Consider the following 23,192-nt stretch of genomic DNA (forward strand, 5'->3'; position numbering starts at 1 on the left):
TTTTATTTGAGTCATGTGTCCACATTTGACCTTAGATTAAACTGCAATGTTGGATTTGAATTTAATCATAAGGCAGACAAGAGAGTCTGAGGCACTGTTTTCTGTGCATTTAAAAGCCAATTTATTGGCTCATAGCTGCACATTAGACAAACATAGGCAAACAAACTGGAAACACCCAGCTTGTTAAGATAAGAGTTGCATTCAGAATTCGTTCGAAGCAGATCATTAGCATATACATGTGTACAAAAGGTCTGAATGAGTGTGTCATTGACTCCAGGTGAACAAGTGTAGCTTGTGACATAAATGTTCAGTGATAGTCATGAAAGCTCTGTGCACTGTGTGTAACAAAATCATCCAAATCAACTACTGAGTACAATCAGTACTACCTTCAGCATTGTACAATATACAGATAATTGTATTAGTATCAGTGCCTTCCTAATCTTAAACACAATATTGTAATTACAGTGCACCTCGATTGGGTCTCTTTCGAGCTGTCCTAATTATTCCTTCCTGTGCGGTACAAGTTGTCATCACCTCAGAGAATTCAGTCCCTAGATGTAGTTACACTTGTTTATGTAGCACATTTATGCTCCAAATCATTTTGTACAGAATGCATTCCGTACTCTGTTACTTTTGTCACTGATATCATTTTTCTGACAAATATGAAGTATCTAGGTCACCTCAGAATTTTGGACATGTATCCAAAACAACCTGAAGACACTGTAGATAAAACAAGATGATTTTGATGCCTTGTTGCGTAGATATGTAGGGTTGCAGATTTCATGTGAATGCAGGTTGAAAATAATAAATGTTTCACCATCAAATTACTTTAAACATATGGTGGTGGTGGTGGTGTTTTCTTGTGTTGTTTTTTTTTCCAAAAGCTTATACAGCATCTATACATGCATGCAACTTGTGCAGTAGGTGGACTGTCTTTATATTCAAGCATTTGTTTCATCATTTTCATGACTGAATTTCTGAATGTGGTTAACTTGATGTTTAGTACAGTGGCTGCTCCTGTATCACTGAAAGTAGCTGAGGGTGGTTGATCCCGGCCTCTTTTCACGTAGAGTGGAGTCATTAAGACTCTTTACTTGACCTGTGTGTGGTTGTGAAAATCTGTCTGAGAGCATGTTTGTGGTAGTTTACTGAGGGTTTCTATTTCTGCACAGAGTCAGTCAGAGAGCAGTCTGTCTTTGAAGTGCTATGCTGCTGTAATATAGGCGGCATCCAGGTTGGTAAAGCCCCATCATTACCATATCCTTGTGAGACTGCAGTGTGATGCTGCCAAAACTGAAGAGTGGAGGAGCTGGCCTTACTACACAATAACACTCTGCCCATGCACATGGCTGCATTGCCTCCAAATGAGAAGATTGCCACCTTAAAATAAGGATATTATTTAGTCCTTTGGTTTTAAAGCTAGCACTCTCAAAAGGTTTTTTTTGTTTGTTTGTTTCTGTTGAAAAGAATATAAAAAGTAACAGCTAATTGGTTTTACAGGGCTGTATGCTTTGCTGTCCAGTCAGAGATCAGATCTGAAGGCTATGAACTCCACACAATAGCTAGCAACATTGTTATGGTATTAACCTGCTATTATAGTCACACATGTGCATACTTGATTACTGTTAAGCCACAATGAAAGCCTTTGTGTGCATCAGGCAGTTGAAATGATGAATGCCACTCTGTTCTCCTGCACTGGCTATCTGGCGGGAGAACAAAGTGTCACTTTGTGACTCCTCAGCACAGCAGCAGTAACAGACACAGGAGAACGCCCAGCTCTCTTTGCTCACACTCAAACTACCCTGGTCCCTGCTGACACACCTCCTCCCCTCAGACTCTACATGTGCTCCTCTCCAACACATGTATGGAGTCCTGAGTTGAGCCTGTAGGAAGTTTTCATCTCACAGTACAATCAAACCTCCATCAGTATGAGAATATCAAGGGAGGTTTACTTCGCCATTCTCCTGTGTGCACACTCACACTCACACTTACACTCTCTCTGTCTCTCTCTCTCTCTCACACACACACTCACACAAAACTAAGCGCTCACTGCATCTGACACCTGACTCCAGGTAATGCCCTAGATCCACAGCAACAGCAGGCAGGTGGAACGGCCACACACACATATATACCCTCGTTCTTACAGTGGCTGCAGGACGGTAAGAAAGCATTCTTATACGCAAAGTTAATGAAATGTTAGGTTTAGGTTTCATACGTATTAAGTTTTACTACAGTTTATATTTGCTCTTTCAGTCTAGATACTGGCTCTCTGTACGCACGATTATAATGAGCAGCTCATGTTGTAATGGGTGAGTGGTATATTCATATTACCATACATCTTTGGTATGTGTTGAAGATGCTTAGTCAAAAAAACTCTGTCTGTTTGTTCGCACACTTGGGCATTGTTGGTTACCCACTGGCTATTTTGGAAATATTACAATGGTCATGTGATAAATTTGTCCAGGGAGTGGACAAATACCACCAACACCTTGCAGCATAATGTCTGAAAAAGAAAAACGTCATATAATGTGGTGTTTGTTGCAGGCCTGTTTTCTGTCCGGTCCAGTCCTGTCCCGATACTGTAGCTACTCCTGGTGTAGCATTAATCAGTCTTCGAGCCAGCTAGTTTTATGGCACTGTGTGTGGGCTGATCATCACTTTGGTACAGACAGAAATATCTCATCAGCTGTGGATTTTTTTTTCTGTTTGCTTTGTTTACAGGCTGTCATGATTGTGTATGGAGGAATCCTGCCAACTTTTACTGATCCTTAACTTTTCTTCTAACACCTGTGCTACTTTGTTTTTAGATGAAATTTCAGTTTAAGTTATGTTAAATCCTATACCTGCTAGCATTCAAATTATTGCATTGTTGTCTTGCCCATGCTAGCATGCTGACGCTAGCTAAATGCCCATTCGTCTAGCATCGCTGTCCTCTGTACAATGTGTATGAAGAGCATGAAAAGTGTATACAACAAAACTGATCAAAAGAGATGTCTGAGGAGCACATCTTTTGCCACCTTAACATAAGTCAGCACGACAAATGAGGCAAATGAGCAGCAACAACATAATACGAATAAACACCTTTGATTAAAATGACATAAGCAGTTTATCGCAAGAATTATCATAAGAGCACCCACAGTACTGAATACAAGTCAACACAGAGTTTTCCTCTGTTCATTTTCTGTGAGATGCAAGCAAATAATATTTTAAGCCATTGTGGGACAGGAGGTGGTTCTAGAAATGTTTTATTGGGTTGGCCAGACTAAGGCACACACTCAAAATAGGATGGTGCATTAGAAATAAACGGGGATTTATTTCAGCTTCAGGTTTGACTTCATCTGCTGCCTGTGGATCAAAAGATCAAGAATATCACAGGATACATTTTTAAATCAAAAAGCCATGTTTGTTAATTGGAGAGCACCATGCTTAGTGAGTTTTTACACCCCATAAGTGCTGGGGGTACTGGCATGTAATTTATACCCATCATCCTCAACTGCTTGTGGACTGTGTAAAACACCAACAGCAGCTATAAAATCACCACAAACATGTGTTAAAGATTCTGTCCATGGAAACACCCTCTGGTATATAAATCGGAGAGGATTTGCAACACCGATTTTGGTTTTGACACTCCCTTTGATTCTCCCTCATTGTCCATGACCTGGCACTTTGTACTGCTCAGTTTAGCCGCTGTTGAAACAACCATAATAGTCGAACCAAAAAGAGCTGTTTGTGCTTATACAGGTGTGTGCCAACTGAACTATTTCAGTCTGTTTGTCGTGATAAGGATTTGTCGTGTGAGTTCTGCGTTTCGTCTGCCTCCTCCAGCTTTTGCTGCTGCAAACATGTTGCCGTGGAAACGAAAGGCTGCTCAAACGATAGAGAGAAAAATCAGACTAGGTCAGTGAGTTATTACTAATAAGACGCGAAAGTGAAAATGCACTTTTTTTGCAATACAGACTCATCAGTTTGTTTGTTGTCGTCACTTTGCACATAATGACTGATCGTGTTCGTCTGTCTGGGAGTGCTTCCTCAACCCCCCTTTCACATGCCATCCTCCATGCCATGTTCGTGTTGTACACGCTTGAGTTCGTCTGATGCAAACAGACCTAACAAACCCAAACTTGCTGTCCTGTCTCTCCTTCTGTATTTATTTCACTGTTTTCTCCCAAAGCCACGGCGGAGGCAGCAGATACATTCATCCGGGTAAAACAAGCTTTGTGCAAAAGAGCAGATCGATGTTCCCTAAGGTTTTACTGCAGTGGTGCGCAGCCATCTCAAGCTGTGCAGCTGAAATAGGTAAACTGTTACTCCACCACGTTCCTCTGTCTGCTTTGTCAGCAAGCTACTTGTGCTGTAAGGTTATGGCACTTACAGCAACACCAAGCCATGCCAGCAGGACTCTGGTGGTTGTCTGGCCTGCTCTGGTGCAGAGCTGTCTCACCATCAAATGATGTTAAGCTTATGGGTCGTTGGAGAGCGCTGAGACACAGCATTGTGTTATGCCACCGCCGTACTGCAGCTGTATCCCTGTCTAAGGCATCTCTGCTTCCGTAGAGCACATGGCTGCTCCTCGTGCTTCTTTCATCCCATCTCTATCTGCTCCCAAAGTCTGTCCTCTGCAGAAATAGGACCTCAAACACACATGTCACACACAAGCTTCTTAGTACGCAGACACTTGCTGGGCATTTGGACTGGCCGACAAACACAACATCCCTTTATACCAGCAGATGCAATGACATACAGTCTCTCACCACATCACACACACACACACACACGCACACTGTCTGTGTTCTCACACCCCTACTAGTAAACATGCTTGTTTGCTCCTTGTTCTGCGCTGCCAAGACAAAGAGCCTTCTTTGAAGCGAGACATTTCTGCGAGAGTCTGTCCAGCTCTGTCACCCTCAGGAAGGAAGCCCACGGCATGCTGATCCCACTGGAGACAGCGGGCTTCTCTCTGGCTCTCTCACTACTGTCTCTCACACTCTCTAGCTTTATACTGCCAGCCCATGTGCTTATGGGTTTACACACATTTCTGCAGTACATCAGAAAACCTCTGGCTCTGCTGACACGCAGGTGTTGGTAGCTCAGAATTCGAGGACCAAGATGCAGTCTCTGATTTGTTGCTTCCGTTTGGTTACTTCGGATGTATATACAGTAAGAGGTCTGTCTAATTTAGTGGTGTCTTTATTTGGTAATTGGACAAAGCAATGGGTCATCTGTGAGCGTGAACATGTTCGAATCAGTTTGTTTTTAATTTCAAGTGTTTTTACTGGCTCATTTGTACGCCAACAAGTCAAAACACAGCGTCCTCAGAGGGCTCCTCTTGCTTGTTAAAACAGCGGAGGCTTTATCGTGACCTAGACGAGCCAGTCACCAAGAGCCATTCTGCAAGAGCCAAGCTTTTTTTATTTTAATGAAAATTTTAAAGATATAAACAAGAATAGAGTCAAACTCTTGATCTGTTTGAGCACTGAAAATGTTTGGAGACCCTCTCCTGATCTCTCCTGATCTGTCTCATGCATCCATGCTCCTTGTAACCACCTGCAGCAAACAAGCATCCCCATGTTCACTTCCTTCTTCTCTCACCACAGCTAAGGTGTGCAGTGACCATGACAACAGACGCCACGGAAACTAAGCATGATATGCTTTTAGAGGTAACCGAATCCAAAGGCCCAGGTAAATAGGAAAAATTGAGTGGTTTTAGAGAAATCTTAAAGAGACAGTGTAATATACCAGGTTCAATGATCAAATCAACAGGATGAAGTGACCTCAGTTGGCCTACAGTTTCCACTTTTCCCTCCACTGTCTCTTTAAGAAGTGCATGGTGTGGTAAGGAGATTTACAGAATACTTTATATATGGTGGTGGTGTGCTGTGTTCCTGATTTCATTAACTTTGTTGACTAGCCTCAGTGTGATTCTGCTAAGCAACCTGGGCTAACATGACACGATAAGGCAAAAATTAAATCAATAGTGTAAATAAAAGAAAAATATTAATCTAAAAATGTCAAAAAGACATTTTTTTTCAAGGAATTTCAGTAAAAGTGAAGTAGATAAGAGGTATTTGGGACAATGCATTTTTTTTCTTTCTCACAAAGAGACTGATATCCCCCTCATATGTGTCAATTCAACGTAAAGCTACAACCCATTGTCAGTTAGCTAAGTACTTTGATCAAGCCAGAAAATAGGGTGAAACAGCCTGATAGAAAGCAAAAAAGTGTCATTCCCTCAATGACACACTAAACTAATTTGAATTAAAACATTACTTTTCTGCCTCTTTTGTTAGTCATTAGTATGATGAGCTGTTGCACTGTGCAGATCCTATCTAGGATTTGTGGATTTTAAAAGCAGTTTTTCTGAGCCACAGTCCTGCTGCTTTTCTCTGTTGACCACTCGTTCATTTGCCTTTACCAGATGTGAAATATCCCCCTAACACATGACTACAGTGAACTACCAGCAGTGGTTTGAGTACAGAGCACCGGGGTCAAAAAAAACTGCACTGCAAGCACATAGGAAGCAAGAGTTAACCCTTGCATTAGTTGGGTGCTGCTGTGTGGAGTGCTGCCACTGAGTCATCTACGTTGCAGAAAAGTGTCCTTTCTCATTACATGCATGAGTGTGTGAGCATGCCCAGGGCAATGCATTACGGGCTCTGTACCAGAACTAAAACACTGGACAGGCCCTGATACTGAGCGAGCATGCTGCAGGGAAACAGAACATCAGTGTTACACTGTGATATCACTCATTGCACATAGACTGGGAGAGAAACCGACACAGTACTGAGCACATCATCAATTTCACTAGTCATGTGTTAAACACATAGTATCTCTTTGGACTATTTTATCTTTTAATTGTGATTTACCAGTGAGGTTATAAAACCATTCTTACAAAATCTCAATGATGGTTAGAAGTCCTTTTTATGTGATGCGTAGATGCAAATTTCTATTGTTTTGTAATATTACATAATAGTGTGTGTGTGTGTGTGTGTGTGTATATATATATCTTAAAAAACTGATTTTGAATTAATGCACCTTTAGCTTTTAGGACCGACAGAATAAAGCAACTTGCACTTGGCACAAATACTTTTTGTGTGTGTGGTGCATCATACTTTCATGATGAATCTTACATAACTTTGATGAAGCTGCAACCAGCACTCAGTTAAATTAGCACAGTTCTGCTCTGCTGTGTAAAACTTTCTGAAGTCCACAGGTTTAGCAATGCACAGAAATATTACTTAAAACTACAACTTCTTTTTGGGTAAAAGCCAGGTAGCTGTTTGTGTTCTTTAAGCTAAACCAGGCCAACTACACGCTCGCAGCAGCTTCATATTTCTCTTAAGAGTGGAGTCAATCTTTTCATCTAACTCATGTAAACGAAAACATTTCCCGCAATGTCAAACTGTTGCGTACATTTTAGTTGGACATGGCCTGTGAGAATTGTTAAAAATCAGCTTGGAAAACTTTCCATTACAAAACACACCTTAAACCTTTCACAGAAAATAGGATTTTGTACATTTTTATGAAACAAAAAAATAGTCTCTTTAATCCAAATAGGGTCAAAGTGCTTGGAAGCATTCCCAACTGGGCCATATTTAATTTTATTTCAAAAGTTGTAATATTTTTTGAAGTGTAAACGGGTTTGAAACATTTTACTGTGGTCGAAAAATGAGGCGTGTCATATTTGTTGCCGCAAATAGCTGTAGATTTCTTATAAATTTGCCTCAGTGAAGATGCACGTTTGTGTTACAATTTAGGCTATTGTTTGTTTGATGTGATTTACGTGGCTCTGAGTCACTCGATAAAGATATTGCCTTAAAAGCTGCCAGAGTTTGTTTAATATAAAGGAGGACACGTTCTGTGCTCAGACAGTAATATAACTCCCACATTCCATGTACAGTATATGTACTATCTTTGTCAGGGCAAACAGTTTATGAATATAAATACATACACACCAGCAAGATTTGTCTTTTGTCTCCCACACAAAAGTAAAAGATGCGCACGTTGGGGTCAAAGATCAAAATGGGGAAACGAGTTTACCGTATCATTTCCCATGAAGCCTCTGGATTAGTGCGCAGCACGAGAAGTGAAATCCCACACCAGTTGCTACTTATAGCTCTGAAAGGGATACCCACAGTGCCCTGAGAACAGCTGTCTGCACAGTGGTGTAGAGTAGCTCTGGAGCTCTGTAATCTCACCCACTTAGTTCATCCAGTGGACCTCCACATATTCACAGACACACAAACACATGCACACACAAAAACAAAACACGTAGACTTATATAAGCAGACAAAGTGTTTATCAGTGAAGAAATGCTCTTTATACCATTTTTAAATAAAGCTAAGATATCTGTTTACCTTTTCCTATGTAATGTCAACAAATCTCATCTTTGGGCTCTTGGAAAAAGAGGAGACGTGGTGTTGATCTTTTAACACATGGTAAAATTTTAATTACTGTTTACTAGATCATAATAGTGTAGCTTACAGGCATGAAAGATGATAATGAGGAAAAGACACATAAAAAGGTCCAATGTTCAGGACCTTCTCCTAAACCAGCACCAAGTGGTTAGGTTTATCACAATGTTTTACTTTTATTACATCAAGTAGTTGTTGAGAAGTTTTTATTTTTAGCAATACGTGACATCTCTGATGAGTGAATCTGCTAGTGAGACGCTGTTGTATTTGACATTAAGTAGCAATAGTAGTTAACTCTTTAAATCAGATACCTCGTGTGCAAAACATTGAGTTATCTAATGTAGTGTTGCTCAAATAGTGCAGGTCAAAGGTCGTATGAGTTACACAGTGGACATTAATTCTTAGTCATGTGAGTAGCCGAGATATCTTTGTGAGTTGTTGCTGATTTGATTTCTCCCAGCACCCACCATGGTTGTAGGTTTGCCTGATTTTAGTTGGTAAATCAATGTTCGATCAAACTTTTTTTCTAAAGCTGCAGTGGATGGGGGAGCTCTGGTTTTATGCGTGTTGCTTGTCTTTTCCACTTCTTATTAAAAAAAAATGTCAGAACAAAAGAGCCAAGGTTTTCTCTTCATTCCATCTGCCATCGTGATTTATTTTACTTTTGTTTAATTCAGTCAATTGCATTTCATTACAAACACACACATACAAAAACATGCCTGTCTGCACTGTCCTGCTGGTAATGTTGCCCAAGGGATAAAAAAAAAATTTGATTGCATGTTGCTGTGGTTATCATCTATTTTCTTTCACCAACAGAGAGAAGGCGACAGGGCAAATTCCAGCCCTTCAGGCGGCTGTTTGGGAAGAAGAAGAAACGTGAGGTGAAAGGGCGCTTTGATGGAGCAGAGCTAAAGGCGAGTTTTTCTACTGGGGAAGTGTGCAATGGAGTTGTTTCTGACAATGAAGAGGCCAGTCAAAGTCTGAGGTTGGTACATAGATTTGTTTAGTTATTCATATTTATTTGAATTATACATAAGGAAACTGAGCTTTTCTGGGTTTTGGCATTGCTGATTAAAGCTGCACCCACAGCTCTTATCAAAAATCAGGAAGTTTGCACCAGCTAGATTAGACACAGTAAATGCAAGACACAGCTACAGACTTCTTATCAGTTGTTTTCACTTTCAGAAAAATGAAATAGCAGACTCATAAATGCTACAATTTGTGGTTACACAATCTGTCCAGAAAAAGCTGAGTCTCTGCTCAAATACGGCTTATAAAAGCCGTGACACCATTTGAGCCTTTAATTGATGTGCTGAAAGTGCTGGTGTGTCTATAGAAGTCATTCATTTCTTTGTGCAAAGTGATCTATGTGGAGCGACGCTGCAGGCCGCTCGTGATAAATAAATGACAGTAATGACACGCTGCATCCTTGAAGACGCTCTCATTCTTCTGCAGGGAGTCAAATCCCATAGGATCTCGAGCTCTCTCACACGAAAGCATCTTTATCACAGAGGAGCTGGTGAGGGAGCCCAGTCTGGATCACAGCATGTCCCAGGAAAACGTCTCTGATAAAGTTCGAAATCTGCAGGTGAGCCTTCTAGCCATGTACAATGTGTCAGTGAATGGTTCTGCATGTACAAAGGGTAACTTCTTTTGGTGATCAAACAGAGGCAGATAGCACAAGGTATAAAGTTTGGCCAGAGGCCTCCTTCTCTAAGGAAGAGTGAAGGAGATGAGGGCAGTTCAGATGAGGAAGAGGTGCCACGGAGCCCACTGAAGGTGTTGGCCCAGGTGGAAGTGGAGCCACAAAAAACAGAGCCAAAGGTAAGAGCTTGTGATGAGGCGTGAGACTTCCATGTTATTCAGTTCATATCAGGGAACTCTTTTTGTGGCTCCAGGGGAAGCTGTGGAGGGTCTGATAAAAAGCTAAAGGTCACAAGCACACATATTTGCCCCTACGTTTAAACGCAAGGGGCTTCATGCGCTCTTAAGAGTCCGAATAATATTTACAGGCAGAATTGTCAGAATTACCACAGGAGACGTCTGTATATGCAAAATGGCATATTCCCAATCCACCAAGAACGCTCCCATGTATGCTATTGTTCCTTCTGCACCTTGTTCACATGATGCTGTGCTAAGTTTTTGTTTTTGTGTGCCATGTTGTGAGGATCCCCCTGCCTTTCTGCTGGTATGTTGGAGGCAGTGATTTGACTTTCACCACAGTAGATCAGTGCTGCCTCATCTTTGCCCTATATTTGTCAAATTTAAACAATTTAAACTACTTTTTAGCGAAAGAAAACACCAAATTTTCAGGTTACCTATTGTAAACATCCCCAGCAGTATGACATATCTTCTTTATCTTCCCCCATTTAAATGAAGGAGTAGGAGTAGTTTTTTTCTTTCAGGGTGAAAGTCAATCTGAACTCAGCCTCTCTGATGTGTATCAGTTTTAAAATAAATACACTGTTATTGTGACAAAAGCAGGTCCAAGGGGCCGGACCACACAGCCCTCCAGTGAAGTCCCCGAGGTCCAAATGTGTTCTTCCACCCACTGGTACGATTGAATCCATCAACCTGGATGCCGTCCCACAGTCTGTCCCTCGCTTAGACAACACCGCTGCCAAGCATAAACTGTCTGTCAAACCGAAAAACCAGAGGGTTTCACGCAAGCACAGGCGCTTTACCCAGGTGAGCCACAAATCCAAACATGAGGTGCCTTAGTTGCATCTTAGCATGTTGCTGATTTGTTTTGTGACAGCAAAGGGGAACTAATTGTAACTAACTCGCTCATGCCCAGGACTTGGAAGAGGTGTCATTTCCCGAGGCCTTACAAGAAGACCCTGAGGGAGCTGGCATCTCAGACGTTCAGCGCAGGAAATCTGTTGAAGAGTCCCTAGAAAGTCTTAACAAACAGAGACTCCTTGAGGAGGAACGAGAGGAGATGAGGAGGAAGAAAGAGCTGGAGGAGCAGAGGCTCAGACAGGAAGAAGAGGACTGGAGGAAGAGAGCAGACGAACTGAGGCTGCGTGAGCTAGAAGAAAGGTGTCGCAGACAGCAGGAGGAGGAAGAACGAAGGCTTCGAGAAGAGACAGAAAGAAAGAAGAGACAGGAAGAGGAGAGGAGGATCAGAGAGGAGGAAGAAAAGAGACAGCGAGAGGAAGAGGAAAAGAAACAGCGAGAGGAGGAAGAGGAAAGGAGGGTTCGAGAGGAAGAGGAAAGGAGACAAGTGGAGGAGCAGAAAAGAAAAGAGGAGAAAGAAAGGAAGAGGCAAGAAGAGGAGGAAAGCAGGAGGCAAGAGCAGGAGGAAGAGGCAAAGAGGCAGCAGGAGCTTGAGGTTGAGAGAAAGAGAAAGCTAAAAGTGGAAGAACAAGACAGAAAGAGAAAAGAGGAAGCAGAGAAGCTAAAATTAAAGGAAATCGAGGAAAAGAAAAAAATTGAGGCAGAAGAAAGGTTGAGAGAGGAGCAGGAGCAGAGGAGGCTGTCGTTAGAAGAGGCTGAAGGAAGCTTAGATCCACAGGAAAGGAAAAGGAGAGCCGAGGAGCTACGTTGGAGGGAGATGGAGGAGCGACAGAGGCCTTTCTCTTTTAAAGTTTCCTCCGGAGATAAGCAGATTTTGTTCCAGAAGGTCAACCTGATGCCTGTTACGCCAGCTTCCAGCCATCAGAGCGGGGCTCTCACTGAACCAAGAGAGGGAGCTAAGCCTTCCTCCCCCGAAGGACCAGACTCCCCCAACCTGCCATCGTCTCCGTATGTCCCTCACACAGCCATCTTAGTGACAGGTGCCCAACTCTGTGGGACAGCAGTCAATTTAGACCAGATCAAAGATGCAGCGTGCAAGTCTCTGCTTGGTCTGGGAGAGGATAGAAAGGCCCAGGGAGCACCGCCAACCAAGAGCAAGACTTCACCAGACCGCAAGTCTGGCAAAACCAAATCACTCAACGAGTCCTCACTCTCTACGGACCAGTCCAGTGCTGCTGTCTTAGCAGAGTGGGCGAGTATCAGATCAAAGATATTCAAAGGGGTAGAGGAAGGAAAGTATGATGAATATCCAGACCCAAGCAGGAACCAGCCCCAGCCCAGCAGTGATGACCAGCCTTCGTTTGCACACACAAACCTCAGGAAGACCATGTCTGCCAGCCCCAAGTTCTCAATCACCCCAGCGAAGAAAAAGTTTGGAGATTCAAACAGAAACTCTGAGGTCTTTGGCCCAGATGATAAGGAAGCAGGAGAGGAAGCAACTCCTTTTGACAGCCCCACTGCAGCCTCTCCAGTTTCGACCAGTAAACCTCAGAACAGGACAGGTAAAACTGTCCGCATACTAGAAAGAGGGTCAGAGGAGTGTATGTTTGCCAAAGACCTCCCTTCTTTCCTGGTTCCCAGCTCTGGAGCTAAAAATGAGGAGGCAGAGTTAAAGAGCAGGTCTCACAGTGAGATGGAGGTGTATGAAAGCACTGAGAAAGCAGGTGAGCAGGGCCAGAACAGTGAAGAAAAGCCCTCACCCTTTGGCATAAAGCTGAGGAGAACAAACTTTTCCCTGCGGTTTCACAGTGAACAGTCCACAGAGAAAAGGAAGAAACGATATAGTGCTGGGGACAGCTTTGATGGAGTCCCTTCACCACTCACCCCTATTGAACCAGACTCTGATGCTTCCTCTGTCTTTTCTGACAAATCAAGTCCCGCATCGCCCCAGAAAGAAGGCGCGGTAAGCAAGTACTTACATGCATCTGCTTCCCCTGCTGTACCTCGGGCTAAAACATGCAAGTCCACAAGCCCAACTGCACACTGCAACAGTGAGAAGGTGCTTTCAAAACCACCACTCTACCGAAGACCGACTACGTCCCCCAAACCTACTGAGGCAGCCCCTCAGACACCACCTCCATCACCACTACCCAAAGTGATCCATGGTCCTCCCAGTGATGCCATGACCCAAAGCACAGGGGGCACAGACTTACCCAGACAGGAAATAATGAGCAGGAGCGAGGAAACTTCAGCAGTGGACCAGTTGCACCACAGCAGCCAAAGTCAGGTCCAAGGGGAAGAGGAGCCAAAGGAGAAAAAATCATTTTTTCCTTCTCTCAACATCCCCTGGAGAGAGAAGGTAGACAGGAAGACAGAGCTCATGAGGAGAGGTCAGTGTCACTCAAAAAATATCAAGCCAAAAGCTTTTTCCTAAGATGCCCAAAAATGGTCAGTCTAATTGGGGTGTCATCCTACTTTAAACAATGCTTCTAATCCGCAGTGACTCTGCATGGTCTAACTTGGCGTTGAGTGTTGATCAGCTTTGTAACGTAAGGCTCGATATGGAACCTTACTTCTCTGGGATCAACTAAAACAACTTCAGAAGTTACCTGTTAAACATGGTTGTGTTTAGCACAGTCATTTATCGTATTAGCACTAATATCAGTAACACTTTACACCTCCGGTAACACTCTAATATGCATGTGTTCTCCTGCAGAAAAACCGTCCTTACAGAGCAGACATTCACTGGACAGTGCGAGGGTGCAGGAGAAGGAAGCTGGGCCATTGTGGATCACACTGGCACTGCAGAAGCAGAAAGGCTTTAGGGAACAGCAGCAGAATCGAGAGGAGCGTCGTAGCCAAAGAGAGGCAAAACTGGCTGAAAAACAAGCTAGAGAAAGAGACAGTGTATGTGCCCTGAGTTGCCATTTTACCCACTTTACTACATTTGCTGTGATCTCTTCTGAAATGATCACAAATCTCATTTGCAGGTTACACTAGTGAGTCCCACAGAGAGCAAAGGAAGTGGGAGCATCAGTCCCGGTTCTAAACCTCAGACACCAGAGGAGCCCAAGAGACCAGACAGCCTCCTGGGGCGATTTGAGCGCAGAGAACACTTGAAAAAAGCCAACACTTTACCCACTTCTGTCACTGGTACGATCCTGCATGGAAAACGTCATTTTGAGCTGCAGTGAATGTTTGTTTGAGGAAATGGATTGACAGAGAAGCCCGCTATCATTTTGATAATCAAGACATCATTTAAGTCTACTGTGAGCTGTTATTTTATGTTGGCCAGACAGGATGTGTGTGTTTGCAGCTCTACCCTAAAGTTATCTTCACATACAAATAGATGTATTGAAAACATGTCCTATAAATGACCAAAGAAGCAAATTAACAAATATTACTATTATTACAAATGATTTCAAAATAAAAAAAAAAATACCAAAAATGTAATGTCTTTGCTTTAGATGATTGTAAAATACACACATATCTTGGATTTGGGACTGTTGGTCAGACAAAACACAGTCATAATAAAAAGTAAATAAAATAATAAAATCAAATCGTTGCAGCTAAATCAGTTTGAATCGACCTTTTTCTTAAAATTAGCCTTCTTAGACTGAATCTTTACTTTGTTTGTTGTTTTAGTTGAGATTGCAGACTCTACACCGTCGCCACCTGCTGTCAAGGAGGTGTCCAAGCGCTTCCCCTCCGGTGACTCTCAGCAGGTGTCCACAGAGCCAGCCTGGCTGGCACTTGCCAAGCGAAAGGCCAAAGCCTGGAGCGACTGTCCTCAGATCATCAAATAACACCCCACTTCAACTTCCCACTTGGCTCTGGCCTGCATCGAGACTGCAAACTGCCCACAGACTCTGAAGCACCTCGAGAGTCAGCATCACATGCCTGTTCCCTCTTAAACTCCAGATCTCATCTCTCACCTTGAAAAACCCTCCTGACTGTGAAACAAGTAGAATCCTCCATTACCTTGTAACCCTACACACTGGCTGGTACTATTATGACGTCAAAGTGCGCTTCACATTAAAATAAAATCACAGATAAACATAAACACGTGTTACGAGCATGCACATAGTGTAAACGGGCACACAAAATATATGTTCCGAGAAGAGTCCACAGCAGACAGTCACATCCATGGCTGGCCATTGCAAAAGCCAACCCCATTTTTTTAAATGTTGTAGCCAACAGTGTCAGCATGGTTGTAAATAAACGATTCACACTACACACTTTAACCTCTTTTGTATTAGAGAGGTGAAGCTCTGACGTGAGTGTTTAATCTGAACTGTGTTTTAAGGGCTACCAGTAACAATAATAACTCAACAGAACCCTGTTAAACCTGCTGGTTGACAGCTGATGGAAGTGTTACAGGCATCTTCTCTGCCCTTGTTGGTATTATTTATGTAAAGCAGCAGATTTAGCTATGTTGAAATGATACTTTCTTTTCTCTGAGCCTTGCAATGTACAAAAGAAGCCTTTCTTCCCCCTTCTTTTTAAACTCATACTAAAAACCTAAATCAACAATTCTCACTGTGTCCGTGATGACTGTGATAGCTGTCCAAGAAGCTATTGTGCAATTTTGCCATTAGAAAATAACAGAATCTGTCAATGATCATACATGGTGGGTGCACCTAAACACAGCACTGAAGACCACAAGTGTTTCTGGGCATTTACAGTGAACTACACATTATCCTCACAGTTGTGTGACATATGGATTTTTTTTGCTTTGCCCATGGAGACAGACACAACACCTGCTTGCTGTAACATACAATTCTTGTAGCGGTCCTCCTGTGACACACTTGTGTTTGTACGCTTATGCCATCACTTCCTTGTAAATGTGATCCGAGCTTACATAATTATGTAAGTATTTGCTCCATGAAAAATAGGCTTTGCAGTTCGCATTTTCTGACATTCACTTAATGATCTGTATGTATGTATGTAAGTACTGTATGTAAGTCAAAGCTTCGGTCAGAAAGACGTCCCCCCAATGGCTGAATCACTTTGTCATTTTGTTTCTAACTTTGGTCGTGCACAATAGTGTAGTGTACGCAGTGTTAGTATATGTAACAAAAACTGTTTGGTATTATTTGCACTTTTTGTCCTACTTAGAGATATTCATGAAAAAAAATTCTTAAAGACATACAAAATGTTATGAATAATGTAAATTAAATGCTGATGTCTGAACTGCAGAACTGTTGACTCGTTATTTCTCTGTTCTAGGTTTCACACCCTGAGCTTTAAATAAAATTCTATTTCCCAAAGCACCCTTTCCTGTCTACAATAGAAACATCCACATTTATTATAAAAACAGTGCAAATATACATTTATTCCTTCTGTTTTTCCTCTTTCACAATCAGCTCTAAACAATAGACGTAGTCATTGCGGCACCCGACCACGAGAGACTGCTCATACACCACTGGGGATGAAAACAGCTCCCCGGGTAAAGTATGTGAGGCCAGCAATTGTCCATCTTCGGCATCCAGGATCCAGACTGTGCCGTCTGTAGAGGCCAGGGCCACTAGAATCCCCCTCCCTCCAGTAATAGAGCCATCAAACACAAATGGGGAGGAGTACACCTTGCCTGATGTCTGAAAGGTCCAAACTAAAGATCCATCAGCACAGTTTAAACAGTACAGGCGACCGTCATGTGATCCACACAGAACCCTCTGCTGGTCTGGTGTGACACACGGAGATGAAAAGACGGGTCCATTAGTCAGAAACTGCCAGACCTGCAGACAAACACAAGTCATTCAGTGAAGGGTTAAAGTGCTTTCCAGTAAGTTTAGCTCAAGAATCAATCTTTAAAATGTAGTACTGGCTGATATTATAGCACCTGTGTTTACATGTGTCATTTAACACTACACATCCCAGAATTCTGTGTGAACACACAGACTTTTTGTCAGAAATAAGAGAAGAGTGAAGAGCTCTGATTAGACTACCATCTAATCAGAACATACAATGATAATTTCCCACACTTATGAATAGCAAGTAAAAAAAAACAATTCATGCCTAAAAATTAGTCTTTGAAATTGTGCAGTGCAAGAATACTTTATGTAAACTGTATTCAATTCAATATGCCATTTATTTTACTCACGTTAAATCATCTAATAGTAAGATACTGCAATAGCAAAATCCTTGGAACAAAGTACTATTCACTGTAACAGGCACTAAATATTGTTACAGTTGTGAAAACCCAACCAAACAATTTGTTTATTCTTCCACAGAGCAGGTTTACAAGTCTTTTGCTCTGCTTCATACCAGTTTCCCTGTGTTGTTGAAGAAGCAGATGTTCCCATCCACTGAACCGATCACCACGTTATCAGAGAAGCAGTTTGGTGACGAGAAGAATGGGACGTCTTTACAGTGTGACCAAAGAACCTCTCCACCATCCTTTGAAACAGAAACACGGCACATACAGTGTAAGCACTTTGTCATTTGTAACATGCTCTGCAGTTCTCAGTAAGTGAGAGCGAACCAGGTATCAGATGTGACTGATTATACAGTATTTACCTCAATACCAACCCGGAATCATCACGGGCATCAATCACTGAAATAGCAAAAGTTTTCTATTTTTGTAAATTTTCTTTACTCACTGGGTTGAGACAAAGCACGTGACCTCCCAGTGAGGCCACATAGAGCTGTCTGTGAGAGGGGTGGATGCACGGAGATGAAAACACAGCTCCACCACCACAGTGACGCTTCCAAACACACTGTCGAACCTAAAAACACACATTTACCTCGATTTATCTTAATTACTGACATTGTTATTTCCAGCTAATCGGTTTTGGTTATAGAAAACACACAGTGTTGTCTGTTAAAGCTTATCCCTCTCAAAGCTATTGATTCTCACCATTTTAATAATTGAGAGACCTCATGCATATTATTGCAAGAAGCTTACATTGTGTAACTCTTCATATTTTTAGGTTCATTATAATGTAAAGAAAAATGTATTGCAGAAAATACACATCACTTAATTCACATACTTGAGGAGTTGCTGAGAACCACTTTAAATGGATAAGACAGGCTTTTATCGTATTATTCAAAAGCAAAGGTTTAGAGACTAATTTTAGAAAAAAGTAGCAATAAAAGTGTATTCGCTTTGTTTTTAGCAGTATTAAACATGTACTGAATTGCATCTTAGTGTATCAGTGTGTGTTTTCTAAAAATCACTAGAGCGATAGCATCACTCACCTTTGGGTTCAGGGCATAAACATGCCCATCGTGAGAGCCCACCATCACCAGACCTGTGAGGGGATCCACAGCAGGACTGCTCTTCACAGCATCTCCTGTCTCAAACATCCACAATGTCTCTCCAGAGGTAGTGCTTAAGAAATACACACAGCCATCATAGCAACCTTGGAAAATAAAGATTTATTGTCTAAGTATTGTCAAAAATTTTAAATTGATTATTATACGAAAATAATCAACTGTAACTCAACCCTGTACTCACCTATAACCACCATGGTCCCACAGTGAGACACAGCAGCTGAGGCCTCGATTCTGCCCCCAAGAACACGCTCCCACAGAAGGCTGCCAGTGTCCATGTGTAAAGCTTGCATCCTGTGAGAGTGTGAGCCGATGAACACTGTTGTAATAATCATATGTGAACTCTGATCTGTTCCTTCTCGGACTAGAAGCACCGGGGAAGCATCCACACACCTGCCTGTGTCTGAGGACCAGCTCAGACTGACTCCCAGAGATCTGGGCACATCAGCCTTAAGGCTTTTGCTTATCTCTGGATTTCTGATGTTTATCGTTCTCACCTCACTCGCTCTTCTTATAACTTTGAAAAGCTCTTTGCCGCTGTGCAACCTCTCTGCTGTCTGAGTCACATGTCTTTTGCATTCCTTCTTCAGTGGAACCATGGAGGGCACATCAGTGTGTTGTCTCTTGGTCTTAGGCAGTGATGGCGGACTGCTCTCCCTTGGCGGTGTGGGCATTAATCTGGCTACATGGTGCAGGATGTCAGAAAATGTCCCGTCGAGTATGATCTCCAAGAGCTCTGGTGAGTTAATTCCTACAGTAGTAACGATGTCTTCACAGAGATGCAGGGCTTTGAGAGAATCCCCTCCACTCAACAGAAAGTTGGATTCTTCCTCAATCGTTGAATCTTTGGGAATACCTAGAGCTTCCTGTGGAAAGTTTCCAATGTTAAACACATGCAACCAACGTATTTAAATGTGTAGTTTTCCAATTAAAATGATGAATTACCTGCCACACAGACTGAAGCGTTTTCTTTAGTTTGCTGATGTCGTCACATGAAGAGTCTAAACACGGTCTCTGTCTTTCGTGTATTTTCATAAGCGCCTCCATGTCTACTTTGCCTGCCAATAAATGATTAGACTTTCTAAAATGACAAATAAATGAGCTGAGTTACCATGCGTCTAATACTCACCATGCGGAGTCAGGCATAAGGATGGGATTGGCAACACCGTGTCAGGAAGGCTGTAAGATGGCAGTAACAAAGCCAGCTGGTTCAGAATTTGCCTCTTCAGATCTCCGTCTGCGCCCGCTGTCTCCTCCTGGTGGACAGCACATGAGTGCAGGCCTTCCCGATGCTCAAGTGACGCTGTGGGAAGTTGTTCCACACACTGCAGTACAGATGGGAGAGGAGAAGCTGCTTTCTCATCCCCAGATGTTGATGCCACTACAAAGGCAAGAAGTCGAGAGCCTTTGTACAGAACCACAGCACATGCCACCACCTGCGGCAGGCTTAATATTACCTGGAGGAGGAGAAATAAAACATGAATACTTGTAACAATATACAGCTGTCTCTGACCTTTTTCCCATAGTTCTGGCTGTGCTTTTGTTTCCACTGTCCACAGTTGGCTGTGGAGACACGATCTGGAGCTACCGGCATTTCAGCACGGCTTGTATTATTAAATCTAGTTCCAGGAACTTTCAGGGGCAGAGGGAAGTCAGAGCTGTCTTCTCTCAAGCATGATGTAAAAACACATATCCTTGCTGCTTCTGTTTGCTGCCTTCTGGAAGGAAAAACTAACACCAACTCAAAAATAACATTAGTTATTCTGTGGATTTTCTTTCAGAAAAAAAGAACAAGAGATAGCTCCATTGTGAATTACATAACAATATCTGCCTTAAAATACATATGGTACACACAGAAACACAACACCAATTATGTGCCTATGTACTATAATTTTTGAATTTACATGATTTACCACTTTTGTAGTATTTACAGGTTGTAGTGCTGCCCGTAAGTGACAAATTATTATTACTTCAACTTTCCTTAAAGTGAACACATTCTTACTTGCTGCAAGCTGTCCAGGTTCACCCTCTTTCCGTGACGTTTTATCAGCCTGTCTCTCCGTCCAAGGTAGTACAGCTGAGAGTCTTTAATATTAGCCCAGTCACCAGTAGCTCTCATTGTCGCAGGGATAACAGTCTCCTCATCATCCAGAAGACACACTCTGTCCTCTCCACCTGCAACAGGGATCATAAGGACTTGGAATTTGCAAACCTCAATGTGATTAATTTATAGTGTACTCTTTGAAATCTGTCACACCTATGAACACCTGTCCTTCACCCTCTGTAACAACAACACCCTGTTCATTTTTGACCTCCATCACAGTGCCCAGGAGTGGAGTCCCAAGAGGCACAGATGACACTGAACTGCAAGATCTGTAATGTTAAATGAAGTTAGGTTAACTGCAGGTTGTTTACAATCACCACGCAAAAGCCACAAAGATCTTTAAACAGGCACAACTCACCCATTGCTGGATTGCAGTAGAGACTCAGGTATTTTGTAGCAACATGCCCAGCAGGACACCTCAGTGATACCGTAGATATTGTAGATTTGGGTTTTATTGTCCGTCTGCCTCCAGCTCCTCAGCAGAGCTGGTGAGGGACAGGCCTCTCCACCCAGAGCCAAAACCCGCAGTGAGGAGCCAGATGACAACACCTCCTGTTTAAGGATACGGTGGCCAAATCGACCAAGCAGAGTTGGAGTGACCTGTGGAAACACATCAGTACCACATTAAAGTGACTGGAAAGATTGTCCTATCCAAAAGACAGTCTCTGATTTATTTAACCTTGCCTGTAGGACAGTTGTCCTATGATGCTTGAAAAGCAGTTCAGCCAGTCGATTAGGAATTTTCTTGAGCACAGTAGGGATAATGAGAAGCTGGGCTCCAGATGATAAGGCCAGAAAAATATCCACCACAGAGGGGTCAAAGGTTAAGGGCGAGGCCAGGAAAATAACATCATCTGCATTTATCTGAAACAAAGATCTTACCAGAAAAAGATGCAGTTTTCCAACAACAGTTTGTGCTGCTCTTTTGAATACATATTGTTCTAAAGTAAACAAAAAAGACAAAAACCTAAAAATACTGACCTCAAGTGCAGTATATTGGGGAGTATACACTTGTGTGGTACCCTCACAATCTTTGGGAGGCCTGTTGATCCAGAAGTGTGCAGCACATATGCCAAGCCTGGTTCAGTGCCCATTTTTACAGCAGTTGTGTCACAGAGATCAGTTTGTTCTGGTCCACGTCCATGTTCAGTGACTGGCAGCAGCTTGATTTGTATCAGCGTTAATCTGAACTTGGGCAACACCACACAAATCTCCACAGTTACGTGTTTGATCAGAGTTTTCTGGAATTGCTACATAAAAAAAAAAGATCACATATATATATATATATATATATATATATATATATATATATATATATATATATATATATATATATATATATATATATATATATATATATATATATATATCACATATATATATATATATATATATATCAGTCAATGATCAGTTACTCGAATACAGATACATCAATGCGTTCAACCTGGGATACCCTGACTTGTTGAAAAGCTGTTTAGAGCGAAAAGGGAAATTAGACAATGCCCTAGGGTGGGAAATGGTACATTATAGTGGGCATGTGTAAATCTGATATAGTGTTATTTTAACAATTAATCCTAAAAGAAATAAATGTGCTGTTTTTTTTATTGTTTAACGAATAATGTCCCTTATAAGTTATTAAGGCCCATTGAGTTGAATTATGTATGTATGACTTTTTTAATGTCATATCTCATACTTCAAAAAAAAAATCAAAATAAATAAATAAAAATAGCATACCTGCAGGTGGTCAGTCTTCACAGCACAGTACTTGAGGTGACATCGCTCCATGACTCTAGCAGAGAGAAATCCAGGGGCTTCTGGGTCTAAAGGGACATAAGCCGCAGGTGACTGCAGAATCCTGTAAAACAATACAGAATGATTTCTGACATACTTCACGTTTTGTGGCTTGATGATTCAAATCTGTTAATTCCATTCTTTTACATATAAACTTGGTGTGTTAATGTCGCTCAATAAGAACAGCAAATTCACCCCAGAATCCAAACAGGAATGAACAAATCGTCACAGCAACACAGCCCGATAACGCCGTTATTGGGAGAGCAGTTCTTTCGTAAAACATGAGACAGTTCACCAGCCAATTCAACCAAATGTCCGTACGGCAGAGACACCGGGCTGCCTGATGCCGATCCGCTGTCATATGTCACAGCTGTCCTATTCATGTACAGGGACGCGGCGGCGGATACAAGTTCCTGCAGTGTCTCCATAGCCATTCTTTTTGTTTATGTCCAGTCAAATCACGTTAGTCGACTTATGATGACGCATTACATATATATGACGTATTTCCGAGGCTGCGTTTTAGGCTGCTCTTAAATTCATCTATATCCGCTTTTAAACGCTGATGTTTTATATTTAATTTGTTTTATATTGAGTCTATGTATATTTACAAAATACATAAATTGTCTTTGTGGCTATTTATGTTTGCCATCATGTCAAAAGTAACGTAAAGGGTTTAAGACAAGAAGTGTGTGACAAGCGAGCAAGAGAAGCATGTTTTAATTATTTGTACACAAGTGTAGTCACACATAATGATTGACATGAAAACATTATGTAGAGGGTGTCACTGCTTCACATGGGTAACTTCAGTATGAAAAAAAAAGTTTTATATTTGTATTTTAAATACCTTACTTATGTCAACATCTATTTCCCGT

General features: G+C 42.0%; 2 protein-coding genes across 9 annotated transcripts; one reads left to right on the forward strand and one right to left on the reverse strand.

The window, feature by feature from the left end:
• Positions 1–887: 887 nt before the first annotated feature.
• Positions 888–16,343, forward strand: cracd (capping protein inhibiting regulator of actin dynamics). Of its 5 annotated transcripts, none has more exons than XM_067512607.1 (9): positions 888–4,296; positions 9,228–9,396; positions 9,867–9,999; positions 10,080–10,235; positions 10,896–11,099; positions 11,209–13,540; positions 13,867–14,057; positions 14,141–14,303; positions 14,796–16,343. In XM_067512607.1, the coding sequence occupies exons 1-9, from the start codon at positions 4,095–4,097 to the stop codon at positions 14,954–14,956; spliced, it is 3,711 nt and encodes a 1,236-aa protein (XP_067368708.1). In that variant the 5' UTR covers positions 888–4,094; the 3' UTR covers positions 14,957–16,343. The 5 variants fall into 5 exon arrangements, with proteins under 5 accessions (XP_067368708.1, XP_067368709.1, XP_067368710.1 ...); XM_067512606.1 differs by having other exon boundaries at positions 893–4,296; positions 10,893–11,099; XM_067512608.1 differs by lacking the exon at positions 10,080–10,235 and having other exon boundaries at positions 892–4,296; positions 10,893–11,099.
• An 83-nt stretch (positions 16,344–16,426) lies between these two features.
• Positions 16,427–22,794, reverse strand: aasdh (aminoadipate-semialdehyde dehydrogenase). 4 transcript variants are annotated; one of them, XM_067512615.1, is made up of 14 exons: positions 22,516–22,794; positions 22,264–22,384; positions 21,511–21,719; positions 21,214–21,406; positions 20,888–21,129; positions 20,683–20,798; positions 20,428–20,600; positions 19,555–19,882; positions 19,371–19,483; positions 18,610–19,291; positions 18,351–18,514; positions 17,753–17,878; positions 17,418–17,549; positions 16,427–16,888 (listed from the first exon to the last, which is right to left on the reverse strand). In XM_067512615.1, exons 1-14 carry the CDS (start codon positions 22,752–22,754, stop codon positions 16,484–16,486), a joined length of 3,243 nt encoding a protein of 1,080 aa, XP_067368716.1. In that variant the 5' UTR covers positions 22,755–22,794; the 3' UTR covers positions 16,427–16,483. The 4 variants fall into 4 exon arrangements, with proteins under 4 accessions (XP_067368716.1, XP_067368715.1, XP_067368719.1 ...); XM_067512614.1 differs by having other exon boundaries at positions 21,511–21,779; XM_067512618.1 differs by having other exon boundaries at positions 21,511–21,779; positions 22,264–22,349; positions 22,516–22,579.
• Between the last annotated feature and the right edge of the window lie 398 nt (positions 22,795–23,192).

Source organism: Channa argus, chromosome 8 (assembly GCF_033026475.1).
Source record: "Channa argus isolate prfri chromosome 8, Channa argus male v1.0, whole genome shotgun sequence".
Classification (NCBI taxonomy): Eukaryota; Metazoa; Chordata; class Actinopteri; order Anabantiformes; family Channidae; genus Channa; species Channa argus.

Bases quoted from the DNA above. Each gene is read 5' to 3' on its own strand.
- aasdh (XM_067512614.1), bottom strand. From the start codon at position 22,754: ATGGCTATGGAGACACTGCAGGAACTTGTATCCGCCGCCGCGTCCCTG. The intron at 19,883-20,427 runs GTAAGAATGTGT...CTCCTCCTCCAG, and splicing joins ACCTGGACAGCTTGCAGCAA to GTAATATTAAGCCTGCCGCA. The intron at 17,550-17,752 runs GTGAGTAAAGAA...TCTGTTTCAAAG, and splicing joins ACGTGCTTTGTCTCAACCCA to GATGGTGGAGAGGTTCTTTG.
- cracd (XM_067512606.1), top strand. From the start codon at position 4,095: ATGCAAACAGACCTAACAAACCCAAACTTGCTGTCCTGTCTCTCCTTC. The intron at 10,000-10,079 runs GTGAGCCTTCTA...GTGATCAAACAG, and splicing joins ATAAAGTTCGAAATCTGCAG to AGGCAGATAGCACAAGGTAT. The intron at 13,541-13,866 runs GTCAGTGTCACT...GTTCTCCTGCAG, and splicing joins GACAGAGCTCATGAGGAGAG to AAAAACCGTCCTTACAGAGC.